Source organism: Schistocerca americana, chromosome 3 (genome assembly GCF_021461395.2).
Source record: "Schistocerca americana isolate TAMUIC-IGC-003095 chromosome 3, iqSchAmer2.1, whole genome shotgun sequence".
Taxonomy (NCBI): Eukaryota; Metazoa; Arthropoda; class Insecta; order Orthoptera; family Acrididae; genus Schistocerca; species Schistocerca americana.
The window spans coordinates 990,507,402-990,527,234 of NC_060121.1; the positions used below are offsets into that span (position 1 = coordinate 990,507,402).

The following is a 19,833-nucleotide window of genomic DNA, read 5'->3' on the forward strand; positions in this document are numbered from 1 at the left end:
TGCAATCAGTACTATTAGCAAGTTCTGTAGAGACACCGTAGTCCTAAAGACTGCATACCATGCTCTTTTCTCCTCTCACTTGAACTACGGTATTGAAATTTGGGGGGCAACAACCAAAGCTAATCTAGATAAGCTACTCATTCTTCAAAAAAGGGGTGTGAGAATAATCTGTGGAACAAAATATAGGGAATCTTGTTGCAACTTGTTTCCAAAAACAGAGGTGTTAACTGTTATAAACACATACATTCTAAAAGCCATATTGCTTGTGAAAAGATTGCACCCAAACACTTATTCAGATTTCCACCAGTACAATACTAGAAATAAAGAAAGATTTTACATTGGCAGCCACAGAACAGCACTTTACGAAAAGGGGCCTCAGTATGCAGGTATAAAATTAGCTAATGCACTGCCTAGAGCAGTCATGGCTCTTCCTACAATTAAACTGATACATCACCTTAAGAAATTTTTAGTAAAACACCCTTTCTACACATTAGAAGAGTATCATACTTATATGAAGAACAACAAATGCTTTGTGAAATTATGTGAATAGAAACAAGTAAACACCTTATTGTACTTTGTTGTAAATTAATGACGTATTCTGAAGAATATGTCTTGTGTATTGTACAAATAACTGTAATCATTACTGTTTCTTTGTACATGTGCAGTGTACCATTCGATGTTGAATAAAGCTATTATTATTATATTATTATTATTAGATCAGAAATGGAGAAAGGAGGAGTTGCCACATTCATCAGAAACTGTCATAAATTTAAGAACATAGACATTCATAAATTTTGCCTAGAACAGCATATGGAAGCATGTGCAACAGAAGTAGAATTTCACAAAAAATCCTTCATAATATTAAGTGTATATCGAGCACCTGCAGGTAACTTTAATCTGTTCGCAAACCATCTTGAAGCTGTACTGGCCCATTTAACAACCAAAAACAAAGAAATAGTGGTTGCTGGTGATTTCAATGTAGACTTCCTTAAAGACTCTCCCAATAAGAACCTACACTCCTGGAAATGGAAAAAAGAACACATTGACACCGGTGTGTCAGACCCACCATACTTGCTCCGGACACTGCGAGAGGGCTGTACAAGCAATGATCACACGCACGGCACAGCGGACACACCAGGAACCGCGGTGTTGGCCATCGAATGGCGCTAGCTGCGCAGCATTTGTGCACCGCCGCCGTCAGTGTCAGCCAGTTTGCCGTGGCATACGGAGCTCCATCGCAGTCTTTAACACTGGTAGCATGCCGCGACAGCGTGGACGTGAACCGTATGTGCAGTTGACGGACTTTGAGCGAGGGCGTATAGTGGGCATGCGGGAGGCCGGGTGGACGTACCGCCGAATTGCTCAACACGTGGGGCGTGAGGTCTCCACAGTACATCGATGTTGTCGCCAGTGGTCGGCGGAAGGTGCACGTGCCCGTCGACCTGGGACCGGACCGCAGCGACGCATGGATGCACGCTAAGACCGTAGGATCCTACGCAGTGCCGTAGGGGACCGCACCGCCACTTCCCAGCAAATTAGGGACACTGTTGCTCCTGGGGTATCGGCGAGGACCATTCGCAATCATCTCCATGAAGCTGGGCTACGGTTCCGCACACCGTTAGGCCGTCTTCCGCTCACGCCCCAACATCGTGCAGCCCGCCTCCAGTGGTGTCGCGACAGGCGTGAATGGAGGGACGAATGGAGACGTGTCATCTTCAGCGATGAGAGTCGCTTCTGCCTTGGTGCTAATGATGGTCGTATGCGTGTTTGGCGCCGTGCAGGTGAGCGCCACAATCAGGACTGCATACGACCGAGGCACACAGGGCCAACACCCGGCATCATGGTGTGGGGAGCGATCTCCTACACTGGCCGTACACCACTGGTGATTGTCGAGGGGACACTGAATAGTGCACGGTACATCCAAACCGTCATCGAACCCATCGTTCTACCATTCCTAGACCGGCAAGGGAACATGTTGTTCCAACAGGACAATGCACGTCCGCATGTATCCCGTGCCACCCAACGTGGTCTAGAAGGTGTAAGTCAACTACCCTGGCCAGCAAGATCTCCGGATCTGTCCCCCATTGAGCATGTTTGGGACTGGATGAAGATGAAGCGTCGTCTCACGCGGTCTGCACGTCCAGCACGAACGCTGGTCCAACTGAGGCGCCAGGTGGAAATGGCATGGCAAGCCGTTCCACAGGACTACATCCAGCATCTCTACGATCGTCTCCATGGGAGAATAGCAGCCTGCATTGCTGCGAAAGGTGGATATACACTGTACTAGTGCCGACATTGTGCATGCTCTGTTGCCTGTGTCTATGTACCTGTGGTTCTGTCAGTGTGATCATGTGATGTATCTGACCCCAGGAATGTGTCAATAAAGTTTCCCCTTCCTGGGACAATGAATTCACGGTGTTCTTATTTCAATTTCCAGGAGTGTATTTGAGTTAGTAACACTATCATTCAACTTAATTCCCACTGTAAAGTTCCCAACTAGGGTAGCCAATTGCTCACAAACAGCCATTGATAATATCTTTATAGAAAAGTCCAATGAACAAAATTATACTACAAAACCAATAGTCAATGGCCTCTCAGACCATGACATGCAGTTCCTTCTGTTAAATGTTAATATTGAACAGGATATAAAATCTGTTAAATCTGAGCTCAAGAGGGTAATCAATAAGCCAAAAATTGATTATTTTAGGACACTCCTCAGGGACATTCATTGGACTGATGTTTACAGTGTTCATGGCATGAATGAAAATTATAACACTTTTGCTAATAAAGTGCTTACCTTATTCGAACACTGTTTTAGCCCAAAACTTACCAAGGTTAGAGCAAAGTCTACAAAGAAGCCATGGATTACTCGAGGAATAGGGTTATCTTGTAAAACAAAAAGAAAACTGTATCTGTCAATCCGAAACAGTTCTGATGTTGATGGTGTAGCACATTATAAGAAATACTGCAAAATATTAAAGATTGTAATACGGATGTCAAAGCAAATATATTACAAGGAAAAGACAGTCATATCAGATAACAAAGTAAAGACTATATGGGATAGAGTGAAGGAGGAGACTGGTAGAACCAGACATGAAGAGGGACAAATAGCATTAAGGGTAAACGATACATTGGTGACAGACGTGTACAGTGTTGCAGAACTTTTCAACAAACATTTTATAACTGTTGCTGACAAGATGGGGTTTTCAGGTTCTGTAGATGCTGCTATGGAATACCTCAGACCAGACATTTCAAGTAACTTCCATAATATGAATTTGACTCTCACTACCCCAGCAGAAATAATATAATCATAAAATCATTAAAATCAAAAACATCTAGTGGGTATGATGAAATATCAACAAAGTTAATTAAAGAATGTGATTCTGAGTTAAGTAACATATCAATCTATCTGTGTAACCAGTCACTTATCAGGGGAATATATCCTGAATGGTTGAAATATTCTGAAGTTAAGCACTGTTTCAGAAGGGAGATAAAGAAATAGCATCAAATGTCCGTCCAATTTCACTTTTGCTGGCATTCTCAAAAATTTTAGAAAAAATAATCTACAATTGGCTTTATAACCATCTTATCTCAAATAACATACTGTCAAAGTCACAGTTTGGATTTCTAAGAGGTTCTGATATTGAGAAGGCTATCTACACTTACAGTGAAAATGTGCTTAATTCATTAGACAAAAAATTGCAGGCAACTGGTATATTTTGTGATCTGTCAAAGGCATTTGACTGTGTAAATCACAATATCCTTTTAAGTAAACTAGAATATTATAGTGTAACAGAAAATGCTGCAAAATGGTTCAAATCTTATATCTCTGGCAGGAAACAAAGGGTGTTATTAGGAAAGAGGCATTTATCAAGCTATCAGGCATCATCCAACTGGGAACTAATTACATGTGGGGTCCCACAAGGTTCCATTTCAGGGCCATTACTTTTACTTGTGTATATCAATGACCTTTCATCAGTAACATTACCAGAAGCCAAGTTTTTTTTGTTTGCTGATGATACAAACATTGCAATAAATAGCAAATCAAGTGTAGTCTTAGAAGTTTCAGCCAATAAAATATTTGTGGACATTAATCACTGGTTCCTAGCCAATTCTTTGTCACTAAACTTTGAAAAAACACACTACATGCAGTTCAGAATGGGGTGTTCCACGAGTATATGCCTAACATACGATGACAAGCAGATAGAAGAAGTGGACAGTGTTAAAATCATGGGATTACAGCTTGATAATAAACTCAACTGGGAGAAGCACACCACATAACAGCTGAAGCGTCTTAACAAATCTCTATTTGAAATGCGAATTGTGTCAGACATAGAGGATATAAAAATGAAAAAGCTGGCATACTATGCTTACTTTCCTTCCATAATGTCATATGGGATTATTTTTTGTGGCAATCCATCAAGCCAGGCTAAAGTTTTCTGGGCAGAAAAAAGTGCTAGTAAGGGTTATATGTGGTGTGAACTCAAGAACATCTTGCAGAAGCCTGTTTAGGGAACTAGGGGTACTAACTACTGCTTCCCAATATATTTATTGCTTAATGAAATTTGTTATTAAAAATATATCACTTTTTCAAACCAACAGCTCAATTCATGGAATCAGTACTCCATTTTCAATAACTTGCCAGCAGCCATAAAAAGCTTAACATCAATGAAATTCAATTTAAGAGAAGCCTTATATATATATATATAAAAAATAGAGGGAAACATTCCACGTGGGAAAAATTATATATAAAAACAAAGATGAGGTGACTTACCGAACGAAAGCGCTGGCAGGTAGATAGACACACAAACAAACACAAACATACACACAAAATTCTAGCTTTCGCAACCAACGGTTGCCTCATCAGGAAAGAGGGAAGGAGAGGGAAAGGTGAAAGGATGTGGGTTTTAAGGGAGAGGGTAAGGAGTCATTCCAATCCCGGGAGCGGAAAGACTTACCTTAGGGGGAAAAAAAGGACAGGTATATATATATATATATATATATATATATATATACACACACACACACACACACACACACACACACACACACACACATATATATATATATATATATATATATATATATATATATATATATATATATATATATATCCATCCACACATACAGACACAAGCAGACATTGTTTTTATTTTTATATATATATATATATATATATATATATATATACAACTTCTGCACAATTTCAGTGTATATAAGTACAGTCTAACTTCTGTACCAGTTCAGTGCAATAATGTGTTCATTGTAAATAAGTATTTAGTAGTTGTATTACACGTTTATTACCTGATAAATAAAGAAAAAAACTTTTTTATTTTAAATTCAATGCATTAGTATTTGTAAAATGATTCTTTCATATAGCGTTCATTAAAGAATGACGAACATGCCACTTGGGACCTGTGGAATGGTACATTAGCTTATTTGTTTGAGTTGTAAATATTTGCCATGTATTGTTGTTTTTTCTGACATGTTCTATATCCTGGAGGACCTCCTTACTGTGGATCGATTGGAATGAAAGTAAATCTAATCTAATCTAATCTAATCTAATCTAAAAAGGAAAAAGAAATTTTTCAGCAAACGTCTGTATGTTACAAAAGAACCGTAAATAAACTGTCCTGTAAAGCACCTTTTCTTACCTGCCAGAGTCCTTAGGAAACTAAATAATCACAAATGGGGTGTAGTTTTTTTTTGGCTATTTTCGATTTTTATGGCACTATACACACTCTCTATTGTAAAAGCTATGTTACAACTCAATATAAACATTAGCATTCGCGCTCATCCTATATTGTATTCATTAGTGTCGCTTTCTGGCCGCTTGGGGCACTGCTATCGCTAGTGGTAACGCAAACGAGACAGTGTATCGTGACTGTTGCGTTAGAGACTACTTTCATCATTATATACTGGGCTAAACAAAGTGATTTAGTGTGTTGACATTCCGTCTCGTGTGATGACATTAACATTGGACGATGATGTCGCCTGCTGTTCCGTTCCTTTGACATGTGATAAAACCCCGTCCATATCAAGTTCAGTGTTTTAGTATACCTTCGCTAAAAAAGGGTGAAGTAGAATATCTTTACTGATAAATGCTGGAAAGCAGATGTTATTGAAAACTAAACGAAAACAAAAATTATTTGTTGTGGTGCCGTAAGATGGACATCAAATTCGTGCGCTGAAGACAAGAAATGACTAACCGAAATCTTACACAGTAATATTATGCAAAGTCATATAACTATGGTGCAAGAAAATTAGCTAACGTCTCTATCAATGCATTCCAGTGAATCATTTATTGCAATATAGTGCATGCTGGGAAGATAAATTAGCCTGTAAAACTGATAAGAAGTACCAAATCATTGTAAATAGAAATGAGTACTGATAGGAGCGCGTGTTTGTTCTGTAAAATATACGATGGAGACGAACCCACAGAAGTCTTGTATCGGGATGAAGATTACATAGTGTTTCCAGATATTAAACCGGCTGCGAAACATCATTATTTAGTAATTACGAGAGAGCACGTACGGAATGCCAAACAACTGACTTCGAGCGATAAAAAAATTCGTAAGTTGTCAGACTAATTCTAAAGAGTTTTCTCTTTGTAGAATTAGTGTTAGAGAGTAGATTATTATGCGTTGTGATGCAGATACGAAACAAACCCTTTTCAGTGTGCGCATAATAGCACCATGTAGTTTTGATTATTCATTTGTTTAAGAAATTGCAGGGGCAACGGTCTGGATGATTGACTGATCTGGCCTTGTAACATTAACCAAAACGGCCTTGCTGTGCTGGTACTGCGAACGGCTGAAAGCAAGGGGAAACTACAGCCGTAATTTTTCCCGAGGACATGCAGCTTTACTGTATGATTAAATGATGATGGCGTCCTCTTGGGTAAAATATTCCGGAGGTAAAATAGTCCCCCATTCGGATCTCCGGGCGGGGACTACTCAAGAGGACGTCGTTATCAGGAGAAAGATCATTCATCTGTTAAAGAAATTGCACTCAACATGCTTACATAACCTACAAATATGAGTTGCAAATAGTTCGGGCATAAATTATGCCATATAACGTGACGTACGTGCGTTCTTATATATTGCCCTCAGATTTAGGATTTACACATTAGTTACACAACAGTATGGGAGACAGTTCATATTACGTTCTTTCAGAAGCTTAACAGATATTTGGAGTGAAACAATCTTTGACAAATAACAAAAATTCACCAGCATTCAAAAAATACCAGATCGATCAAGGAACAGGAATGCAGTAGTTCGAGTGTTATTGAACAAAGTCATTTTTAATAGAGCAATATTGGAAGTAAATGGGAATGTGTTAAAGAGAATTCTGAATCCCACTCTTCTGCCAAAGAAGTATTAGGTGGACCAACCACTTATTTCGACTAGTGATGGGGAATGTGTGTGTGTGTGCTGCACGGGGGGGGGGGGGGGGGGGAGGGGCTGTTCATTCTGTCTGCTGCTCCCAGCCGGAAAAATTCATGACAAATTTGCAATAATGCAGCAGTATATGCTGAACTTAGCAGGAAATCACTGTCATGATTAAAAATCATTGTTTACGCTTATTTATATCTCCTCTTCTTTTATGGCACTGGGTATTTGTATAAACTGTAAATAGAACATATTGGTAAGTGCTATGACCAAATATGCAAATATTATACTTGTAAATTAAGTTGACACTTGGCATGATGGCTGTTAGGAGCTACTGTAAATGGGAAAAGCCATTACAGTCACTACCAGCAGTTACTACTCCGAGTGTCAACCTAGTGTGCACGTATTACACTATGGGATCACCTCTCGGTGAAGAATCGCAGACGCATATGGAGTACTTTTAGAAAGGAGCTCAGAAAACCAAGCTGAAACCAAAATTTTTCACCGGTATATGGAAAATATTTTTGTGATTTCACCAGATAGTGAAAAAAATAGGATGGAATTGTTGCAACACTTCTACAGCATTTACAGTAACATAAGGTTCGTAAAAGAAAGTGGATGCCTTCCAATCCCACACATTCTAATACAGAAAAAGTTTGTTGCTTTATTTAGCCATTCTGTATCCAGGAAGAAAATGCTCATGTACCTGTCAAGAAGTGCAAAGAGTTTCTAATGTCTACCACAGAGCAGTACTGTGGTCTTCACCTGGGTGCACAGAGTTCAAGCCATCTGCGACAAGAAGAGCTTACGTTCCAAGTTACAGAAACTGCAAGAAATCTTCAACAATACATATATTCCAAACAGTAATTTCCGTAGTTGTTAAAACTTCAGCAATAGTGCCTAGTCAGAATTGCAAGTAAAACGTCTTCTCCAGATGAACAGTAATAATGAGAATATGAAGAAACAAGAAAACATCACATTTTTAGCCTTGCTACAATATATAAGGCCACACTTTGCCTTTTATCATTAATGCTACGCAAGGTGGTGCATTGGAAAAAAAAAATTGATTCATATTTGGGAGGTTGGTGGTTCAGATCCCTGTTCAGGTCTACATCCACATCTACACTCTGCAAACCACCATGAGGTGCATGGCAGAGGGGACATCCCATTGTACTGTTTACCAGGGTTTCATCCTGTTCCATTCACATATCAAGTGGGGGAAGAATGATCATTTGAGTGTGCCTGTGTATGCAGTAAACATTCTAATCTTATCTTCATGATCCCCATGTTGGCAGTATGTAGGGGATTGTAGTATATTTCTAGAATCATCATTTAAAGCCGGTTGTTGAAACTGTAATAGACTTTCTCGGTATAGTTTATGTCTATCTTCAAGAGTCTTCCAGTTCAGTTTCTTCAGCATTTCTGTCACTCTCCCAGGAATCAAGGAAACCTGTGACTATTATTGCTGCCCTTCTGTGTGTACATTCAGTGTCCCCTGTTAGTCCTACTTGGTATCGGTTCCAAACACTTGAATCATAGTCTGGAATCGGTCACACGTGTGATTTGTAAGCAGTCTTCTTTGTAGATTGGTTGCAATTCCCCAGTATTCCATCAATAAATCAGAGACTACCACCTGCTTTACCCGTGACAGAGCCTCTGTGATCATTCCATTTCATATCCGTACAAAGTGCTGTACTCAGGTATTGGAAATACGGAAGCGTCCGATCCCACCCGTCTGCTTTGACCCATGACGTCACAAATATGGCGGAAACAAAAACAAACACACACACTTTCCACAAGAAGCCTAATGACACTAACGGGACAAGCGCGGGAAATGGGGTGTTTTGGGTGGGGGGGCAAACTAAATATAAACAAATTTAGACGCCTTGCATAGCTACAACGTGTAAGTGATGACAGCCATGCACGAATACCCACCCACCTCCCCAGGGATCGTAACCCCTGCAACCCATAGAAGATAAAGATGCTTCAGTAGCTGATTAGTGTTTTTTGTCTTTTTTTTTTTAAAAAAATCTCACGGGATAGAACGAACAGATCAGAAAGATAAATATAATAAACTAAAACAGAAATTCAAGGAAACAGATAATTAAAATAAGTAATAAGTGTTTTTAAATTTAAAAAAAAAAATCTCAGGAGATAGAACGAACAGATCAGAAAAGTAAATAAAATAAGATAAAACGGAACTGGAGACAGCCACACTCAGACCAAACTCCGCGCCGTCATGACGTCACACACGACAACACGCTTACGTCACGGGTCAAAGCCGACGCGTTGGATCGGACGCTTCTGTCGACCCCAGGTATTTTAGTGAGTTGGCCGATTCCATCAGTGAATTATTGATATTATAGGATACTGTGTATTTTTTGTTTTTGTTTTGTGAAGTGTGCAGTTTCACATTTCTGAACATTTAAAGCAAGTTTCCAATCTTTGCACCACTTTGAAATCTTGTCGGGATTTGACTGAATATTTATGCAGCTTCTTTCAGGTAGTGCTTTGTTATAGATAACTGCATTGCCTGCAAAAAGTCTGAGGGTACTATTAATATTGTCTGCATGGTCATTAATGAACAACAAGGGTTCCAACACACTTCCCTGGTACATACATGAAGTTACTCCTACATCTGCTGATGACCCTCCATCTGAGATAACATGCTGCGTCCTCTGTACCAAAAAGTGCTCACTCTAGTCACAAATTTCATTTGATACCACATATGATCATTCTTTTGACAATAAGTGTAGGTGTGATACTGAGTCAAATGCTTTTGTTGGAAATCGAGAAATCTGACTGCCTTGATCCAAAGCTTTCAGTATCTCATGTGAGAAAAGTACAAGTTGGGTTTCACATGATCGAGGATTTCAGAATTCATGCTGGTAGGCATTGAGGAGGTCAATCGGTTCAATATATCTCATTATGATTGGCTTCCAACATTCCACAACAAATTGTTGTCAAAGATATTGGACAATAGTTGTGTGGGTCACTTCCAGTACCCTTCTTGTAGACGGGTGTGACCTGAGCTTTTTTCCATGAGCTGGACAAGGTTTTTTGTTTGAGGGATCTGCGATAGATTATAGTTAGAAGAGGGATTAACTCAGCTGCAAATTCAGTATAGGATCTGATAGGAATTCCATCAGGCCCTGGAGCTTTGTTCAATTTTACCATTTCAGCTGTTTCTCAACTCTACTGACACTTACTTCAGCCATCTTATTCAGTGGTATAAGGATTAAACTATGTTGTCCTTTGTGAAGGAACATTTGAAAATCGAGTTAAGCGTTTCAGCTTTTGCTTTGTTGCCCTCAGTTTCAGTTCCTGTCTCCTTCACTGGGGACTGTGTGGAGTAGCGGATTATTAATTATAATAATGATTATATTATATATTCATATCATAAGTAATAGGAGAAAATATTTGAAATATTGGAATATTGTTGAATTGCTGTAAATATTGGAATACTGTTCGCCGCCTTTTATGAGAGCCTGGAAACCATTTCTGTGGTTAGCTGGAAAGCTATGGAGAACATAATGACCATAGTTCCCAATCTGCAAGTCCACATTCTTGTCCAGCCCACTGAAAGAAATGTTTCTATTCTCTATTTGCTCAGTGGAATCAGGACTATAATTATAAATGAAGATTTTGAGTTGTAATTGATAGATATACATATTTGGTAAAGTTTCACATGCTCAACATTGTAATACTCATTATGTTAATACTGACAATAAATCTCTCTATCCTAAACAGCACTATTGACCAGTACAGAGGCGACCTCCACAGTAAGTTCCTATTGTCTTTTGCCCTGACTTCTGATAATCAAAATAACTGCTCGCCACAAAAGTGGAAAATAATTGTCACCACTTGCCACGCAGATTTGTTAGCATTATGGGCGGCACACCAACAGTTACTTCTGTGAAATCTAAGTGATCCAGGACAGTGTACAGTTCTCACGAGTTCACTTTCTAAAATTACTGAAAATATGCGTTTAGTAACAGGCTGTCTCTGATACCATCCGAGGCAGTACTCACTCCAGCATTTGACTGACGCAGATCGTACGGAAATACGGAAGCGTCCGATCCCACCCGTCTGCTTTGACCCATGACGTCACGAATATGGCGGAAACAAAAACAAACACACATGCTTTCCACAAGAAGCCTAATGACACTAACGGGACAAGCGCAGGAAATGGGGTGTTTTGGGTGGGGGGCAAATTAAATATAAACAAATTTAGACGCCTTGCGTAGCTACAACGTGTAAGTGAAGACAGCCATGCATGAATACCCACCCACCTCCCCAGGGGTCGTAACCCCTGCAACCCATAGAAGATAAAGATGCTTCAGTAGCTGATTAGTGTTTTTTGTCTTTTTTTTAAAAAAAAAAAATCTCACGGGATAGAACGAACAGATCAGAAAAATAAATATAATAAACTAAAACAGAAATTCGAGGAAACATAATTAAAATAAGTAATAAGTGTTTTTAAATTTTAAAAAAATCTCACGAGATAGAACGAACAGATCAGAAAAGTAAGTAAAATAAGATAAAACGGAACTGGAGACAGCCACACTCAAACCAAACTCCGCACCGTCATGACGTCACACACGACAACACCCTTACGTCACGGGTCAAAGCCGACGCGTTGGATCGGACGCTTCTGTCGACCCGATCGTACAGTGGCTAGGTGCGAAGTGAAGCCTAGTCTTGCCTCTCAGGTTGTATTTGTATATGTGGCACTTCGGACAGCCAAGGGAACACCTGCTGTCATCTGCCTTATGCCCATGGTAGCGGCCTCTAAACAGCCACTTTCTCAGACACAGAATATTTTATAACACTGTCGTGTATTACTTTAGGATCTTCTTAATTTTTGTATGCATATAGTTAAGTTGGTTGCAAAAGTTTTAGCTCGCCTACATTTAAACTTTGTCGTCTAGAATTTTCATAATGGAACTGACAGTAGAACCTGACCTCTGAACTACAACTTTAAGAGACCTTGTATTTGTTATTCCTTGCATCCAGGCCTTGAAACTTGTTATAGCTCTATTATTTAATAGGTTTCATCACGCGCTGTAACCAAAACTTTCTAGCATTAATATAACAAATACTTAATCTATTACAAATAAGGACATTTTAGTTCCAAATTTAATTTTCTGCAAATTACTCGAAAACTATTAGAGATAACTCAATGGGGTTACATAGTTAATATTTTTATATTGAACTGAAGCTTCATCAAAATTTTCATATTTCTAAGTCTAATATTTACCACCTTCAATTTTTCTTAAAAATGCGGATTCTGACCAAAATATTTCTTTAATCATGTTGAGGCTTGTACCAGTTAATCTTGACATACATCTGCACATTATGACCAAGTTTTTGGTTTCTGGCTTTATTATTTAGTGCCAATTATTTTTTTCTTAAAATGATGTATTTAGGGAAAAATATTGACCTGATCATTCTGAGATTGACAGTTTACAAATTAATATACTTAAGCACATGCTAACAGAGTTTGGAAAAGCAACTTTAACTTTTAATTCCATTCTTAAATTATGGTGCAATACTTGTGTGCTACACACAGATGCGTTGTGGTGACATGGTGCTACTAGCAGTGAACTGGGGTAAGTCCCGGCTCATTTGCTTGCCTCTTTATTTCTCCATGATACATTCTGCATGGTAGTCATTGAAGGCATCATGCATTGCTCCCTTGAGAGCCAAATATGTTTCATTCAGCATCTCTCGATCTGTAGTCATACACTTTTTTTTTCCCTTCAGCTGTTGTGCAGTAATCTCTGTTTCTTCAGTAGTTCAGTAGATTCTTTACAGTGACTGTATACCATGGAGATTCTCTCCCATTATGAACTGTTCTACTGGGTACATATATATCCAGTGCATGGTCAGCTATGCTTTTAAACACAAGCCATAGTTCCTCTACATGCTTCTACCCTGTACTAAAAGTTTCAAGTTCCTCACTGAGATATGTCACTACTGATTTTTATCTAGTTTACTGAACATATATATCTCTTTGCTTGTTTTAGTTGTCTTTTGTACTTTGGTAATCATTGTTGCCACAACCACATCATGGTCACTGATACTAGTTTCAATGTGGACATCCTCAAAGAGCTCAGGTGGCCACTGTCAGATATCTGAGCCGAAGGTGACTGTGTGTGTGTGTGTGTGGGGGGGGGGGGGGGGCGACCTTGGTCTGGTTTTGACGGAGTCTTTGTCCAGTAGCTTTGCTTACTTTTAATTGTCCTTTATATGTACCTGTCTGTCGCTCAATGCCTCTTGTATGTGGTGAGTAGCAATCTATCGTATTTCATTATTGTTATTCCATTATGAATTTTCCATTCTGGAATACAGTACCTAAAATTATTTGTAGCAATTGTCATAAGAAAAAAGACTTCTTGCAAGTTATTTCCAGCTCCTAGAATCTAGCAAATAGTGATCATCAACAAAGGTTTAACACTCAAAACATGTTATCTGGAAAAAAAGAAGCACTGTATTAAGTGAATTTTTTCCTTTATTTTTGCAGTAGAAGACATGGTAAGAATTGGGAAGGAAGTACTGGAGGAAAGAGGTGGTGATGTCTCAGACTTAAGGTTTGTATAAGTATTAGTTTGGTCTGTTACGGACATAATGAATAGTACTATAAAAATGTAAGCATACTTATTGGGAAAAAAGTGGAGGGGAGGGGGTGGGGGTTAACAGATCACTAGCTAAAATATTAAATTTTGTTTTGAAATAACCCTTTGGACATGGGAAGCTCAAATTCATAAGTTGAAAGGCAGAGAAGATCTAGTATTAAAAACTGCCCATATTACAACTCATTATCATTCATTGCAGCTTGGACTGCTTAAATGAAATATTTTTATTGGTGATAATTTTTATGTTCCAACATAAAATATTTGTAAAGTTATTGAAAAAATATAATAACCTTTTATAGTACAGTACCTTAATTGTTGTTAACGGTGTTCCATAAATTTCTTGATGACTGATAATTGTGTGTGTACGTTTGGTTGACAGACTTGGATTTCATTGGCCTCCATTCTATTCAATTGGACACTTGCATTTGCATGTGATTTCTCCTGCAAGTGATATGTCATTTGTCTCCCAGTTAATTTTTCGAAACAACTCGTGGTGGTTTGTCTCGGTAAGTTAAATCAAGTGTTCTCCGATTTCCATTAACTTATCTGGATAACATATGAGAAAGTAAGACTTCTGTTTCATTTGCAGCCGGAATATGTTAAATCACGTCTTTGATGAAGAGAAAACATAGGGGAAGCAGCTTTTCAGTAAATAGAATAAACTATCTGAAGGACAATTTGCAAAGTAATGAGACTGAGTTTTTGATTGTAAGCATGTGTATATATATTATGTACAGCGTATTATACATTTCTAAATATTTGTATTTACCCCTTACCTCACTATTCCATTTTATGGCTACATGATATTATGAAGTTTGTCAGTGATGCTAAACAGTTTATGTATTTGTTGTTCTTTTTTTACAGTTTATATTTTGGCTTCATAAACAGGTCTTCATACCATTTTTCCACTTTTTTGTTGTTAAGATACTATATTTGTAACATAGCATAAACAAAACTCCAGAGACATGTAGGCAGCCTACCTGCATTAAACTTCCATATTGTACGTATAAGCATGGTTTATTGTCAATAGCATCATAATAAATAAACATACCATGAACAAATTCTGAAATATACTGTGAACAAATTCTGAAATTTCATGTTGTGTGGGTGACATACACAATGATGGCAATTAAAGGTTTTTCATGACTGCATAAATATTTGTAATAAATGAAAAAGGTGCACATTTTGCTTGATAGTGTGATATTCCTTCATAGCTCATAGCATAACTTTGCGCATCTTTTCAGGTACATGATCATCAATATTTTTATTTTAGCAAGCACACTGAACATCTGAGCCATTGAGAACTGTGTGCATCCATGCATAGAAGAAAAAGCACACACACTCTGTCTCTCTCTTTCTCTGTGACACGACAGACTATATTTGAGCATGGATAACATGTTTTGGTTGCAAGCAGCACTCAACTCATGCACGCCCTGGGTCACAGAGGCCAGGGGCATGTGGCCCATGTAGGGCTGTGGTGGGCATGTCAGCTGCCAATAATGGCCGGCAGCCATGTCAACCTGTCAGATTCAAAATAACAGACATGACGGCAGTTTCACCACTGACACACACAAAGAATAATTTTATATTGTTTGTGTTTATACAGCTACAGCACAAACTGTAATAAATACGGTGAAGGACAATATATCAAATAAAGAGGAGGGCAACATGATTTTGCGAGTAAGCAGATATGATTTGTAAATAATATATGTGAGAAGATGCATAACCGAGATAATTTACGTAACTGAAATTTCGCAAATCTTCAGTAGCTTTTATAATATTTTTGGTACAAAAGAGATCAAGCTCTCTAATTGCAGCGTTCAATGATGCGCATCGATTGAGTTACATTTTGTAACAAAATTAAGCTGTAAGAAACATACAAATCAGCAAGGCAGCCTGCATTGGCAGACATTGTTACACACCACATCCAACATTTAGTTTGTAAGATTTATACTTTTCATTATATTTCTGATTAATTGTTTATAAATTTGCATAGTTTTGCCCATAACTTATATAAATTTTCGTAGTTATCATTATTCTGATCACTTCAGTGGAAAGAGGAGGAAATATCCAATAGTAAGTGTAGTGTTAGCAGTTAGCCAACACAACGAACACTACCTGAGTGAGGAAGCCGATATGCACGCGTTAACCCACGCAGGCTAGAGATAGGTCTGAAACAGGATACGTAATGAATGCTATAAAGAAAAGTACGTAGCTTCTGGAATACGTAACTTTAATCCATCATTTGTATACATCGTTCTTGATGATACAAGTGAGACTCTGTAGATACATGCAATGTTACTAATGGCGCCTTGCTAGGTCGTAGCCATTGACGTAGCTGAAGGCTATTCTAACTATCTGCTCTGCAAATGAGCGAGGCTTCGTCAGTGTGCATCGCTAGCGAAGTCGTCCGTACAACTGGGGCGAGTGCTAGTACGTCTCTCTAGACCTGCCGTGTGGTGGCGCTCGGTCTGCGATCACTGACAGTGGCGACACGCGGGTCCGACATGTACTAATGGACCGCGGCCGATTTAAAGCTACCACCTAGCAAGTGTGGTGTCTGGCGGTGATACCGCAGTAAGGTGGTGCCATATCCATATTTATTACAAGAATTGGTGGCACAGAGATTACGCACTGATTTTTAGCACCACAACAAAACTTTGTATTTGTTTAAATTTTGAGCAAAATACTGCACATAAAATTAAGTATAAGGTATTGGTTTTGATGATAATTTCAGCATGCAATTAATGGCACAGTTGGGTTTTGAATATCATTTATCTATAAAAAGTTGTGAATCTGGCTGGTGAAAATGCAAAGTCCTTTAGTGACGTACATGCAGATTATTTCCATGGATGGAAGGTCCGAGGCCTTAAAAGTGCAGCAACCATCTTGAAATTTCTCACAGTTTTGTACGCGGTTGAAGAGGCAAGATCTATGCTGGTCTGAATGGTGGTCCACCCTCGCACATTTTCGGTGATAGAAATATTTTGCATTGCCAGGTTTCTTTCTGCCAGTAGTTCAGTTTTTTTTTTGTGTGTGTGTGTGTGTGTGTGTGTGTGTGTGTGTGTGTGTGTGTGTGTGTGTGAGAGAGAGAGAGAGAGAGAGAGAGAGAGAGAGAAGTTGATTTGGACTCTTGAGTTTGTGCACTGAGTCTGGACTTTTACTCAGGGACTTTGAATGTTTTCTGCCACTAATCGACACTTAGGTTAATACATTGTGTATCAGTTAGACTTATTTATATATGAGTTACTGTGGAGTTTAGCCTCTGTTAAATTTTAGCTGTGAACACTGCCTGTTTTTTCTAACTATTTTTGTTTATTAATTTTATATAGTGTGTTTGCTAACCACTATATTGGGGCTCAAGCTATTTTCAGATCACTTAATCACACAGTTGCTTTCACCAATCTGTGAATTAATGTGTGAATATTAATGATGATAAACTTTTATTAGCTAAATTATAAACTGTAGTAGTTGGGGTACGTTATTTAACATTGAGTGCATGTGCGTTCAGCCTGGTAATTATTTGTCTGTCTGGTTAATACATCACAGGCAAATTAATTAGTTTATTTTATTTTAAAAGTTCACAGTAATTAGTTGTCTTTCTATGGTGCTATGGGAGCTGGGGATACCACCAAAGCTAATAATTCTCATGAAAATGACCCTAAGCAAAACCAGCTGCAAAATAAAAGTTAATTGAAAATATTCCAATAATTTTCCAGTCTTTCAAAAACTTAAGTAAGGGAATTGTGTGTCACCAACATTATTTGACTTGGTCCTGTAGGCTTTCATGTGAAAACGGCCAAGCAAAACAGATGGTTTATTTAACTTGGTCCTGTAGGCTTTCATGTGAAAACAGCCAAGCAAAACAGATGGTACTGTTTACAACAGGACAACTGAGGAGATGGCATTTGCAGACGACTTAGCCATGCTTGGAAGAAACACAGAACATTTGATGGAAAAGTATGTAGTTTTAGAACGTGAAGTAGCGGCACATGGGTTTGCTGTAACTAAAGAAAAAAGCATATGCTCAGTACCTGAAACAAAACAAGGTGGAGAGGTATTAAGCAGTTTGAAGGATTTGAAAGAGTAAATCAATATTGGGAGGAATGGTTACGGTAGGTAATATGGTACCAACAGAGATAAAAGTAAGAATAGCTGCGTGTATCAGGTCTATTACAACTTCTTTAACATGTTGCAATCCTTCCACATTTCAAGACACATGAAAATGACAGTTTACAAACAATTATAAAACCAGTTGTTATGTATGGGGTCGAAATGTGGCCAATGGCAATATGTCAGAAAAGCCTTGAATGCAAGGGACTGCAAAGTACTGTGCAAGATATATCGTGAAGTGTATGAAAATGGTGCTTGGAGAATTAGGACCAATTCAGAACTGTATGAACTCTATAAAAATCCCCAAGTCACCACAGATGTAAAGGCACAAAGGTTACAGTGGTTAGGGAATTTGCAGAGAATGGAAGAACAGCGAGTGCCAAAGAAAGATCTGATGGCAAAACCAGATGGTAGCTGCTCAGCAGGGAGACCAGGATTGTGATGGCTAGTGTGTGATATAGAGACGGCTCTGAGAAAGTTAAAGAGTATGGAACTGGAGAAGGCTGGTGATGCTGGTGGGAAAAACCCACCATGGTACAACAACAGTTAGGAAACTACTGCGAAAGCAAAGAGAGCTTCACTCCAAGTTTAAACGTAGCCAAAGCCTCTCAGACAAACAGAAGCTAAACGATGTCAAAGTTAGCGTAAGGAGGGCTATGCGTGAAGTGTTTAGTGAATTCAAAAGTAAAATTCTATGTACCGACTTGACAGAAAATCCTAGGAAGTTCTGGTCTTACGTTAAATCAGTAAGTGGCTCGAAACAGCATATCCAGACAATCCGGGATGATGATGGCATTGAAACAGAGGGTGACACGCGTAAAGCTGAAATACTAAACACCTTTTTCCAAAGCTGTTTCACAGAGGAAGACCGCAGTGCAGTTCCTTCTCTAAATCCTCGCACAAACGAAAAAATGGCTGACATCGAAATAAGTGTCCATGGAATAGAAAAGCAACTGGAATCACTCAACAGAGTAAAGTCCACTGGACCTGACGGGATACCAATTCGATTCTACACAGAGTACGCGAAAGAACTTGCCCCCCTTCTAACAGCCGTGTACCGCAAGTCTCGAGAGGAACGGAAGGTTCCAAATGATTGGAAAAGACCACAGGTAGTCCCAGTCTTCAAGAAGGGTCGTCGAGCAGATGCGCAAAACTATAGACCTATATCTCTGACATCGATCTGTTGTAGAATTTTAGATCATGTTTTTTGCTCGAGTATCATGTCGTTTTTGGAAACCCAGAATCTACTATGTAGGAATCAACATGGATTCCGGAAACAGCGATCGTGTGAGACCCAACTCGCTTTATTTGTTCATGAGACCCAGAAAATATTAGATACAGGCTCCCAGGTAGATGCTATTTTTCTTGACTTCCAGAAGGCGTTCGATACAGTTCCGCACTGTCGCCTGATAAACAAAGTAATAGCCTACGGAATATCAGACCAGCTGTGTGGCTGGATTGAAGAGTTTTTAGCAAACAGAACACAGCATGTTGTTATCAATGGAGAGACGTCGACAGACGTTAAAATAACCTCTGGCGTGCCACAGGGGAATGTTATGGGACCATTGCTTTTCACAATATATATAAATGACCTAGTAGATAGTGTCGGAAGTTCCACGCGGCTTTTCGCGAATGATGCTGTAGTATACAGAGAAGTTGCAGCATTAGAAAATTGTAGCGAAATGCAGGAA

At 38.9% G+C, this 19,833-nt stretch overlaps 1 protein-coding gene across 2 annotated transcripts; it reads left to right on the forward strand.

The window, feature by feature from the left end:
• The first annotated feature begins 5,855 nt into the window (after window positions 1-5,855).
• Window positions 5,856-15,184, forward strand: LOC124607484 (adenosine 5'-monophosphoramidase HINT3-like). Of its 2 annotated transcripts, none has more exons than XM_047139853.1 (4): window positions 5,856-6,041; window positions 13,918-13,984; window positions 14,409-14,535; window positions 14,619-15,184. In XM_047139853.1, exons 1-4 carry the CDS (start codon window positions 5,966-5,968, stop codon window positions 14,643-14,645), a joined length of 297 nt encoding a protein of 98 aa, XP_046995809.1. In that variant the 5' UTR covers window positions 5,856-5,965; the 3' UTR covers window positions 14,646-15,184. The 2 variants fall into 2 exon arrangements, with proteins under 2 accessions (XP_046995809.1, XP_046995807.1); XM_047139851.1 differs by lacking the exon at window positions 5,856-6,041 and adding an exon at window positions 6,066-6,573.
• The last annotated feature ends 4,649 nt before the right edge of the window (window positions 15,185-19,833 follow it).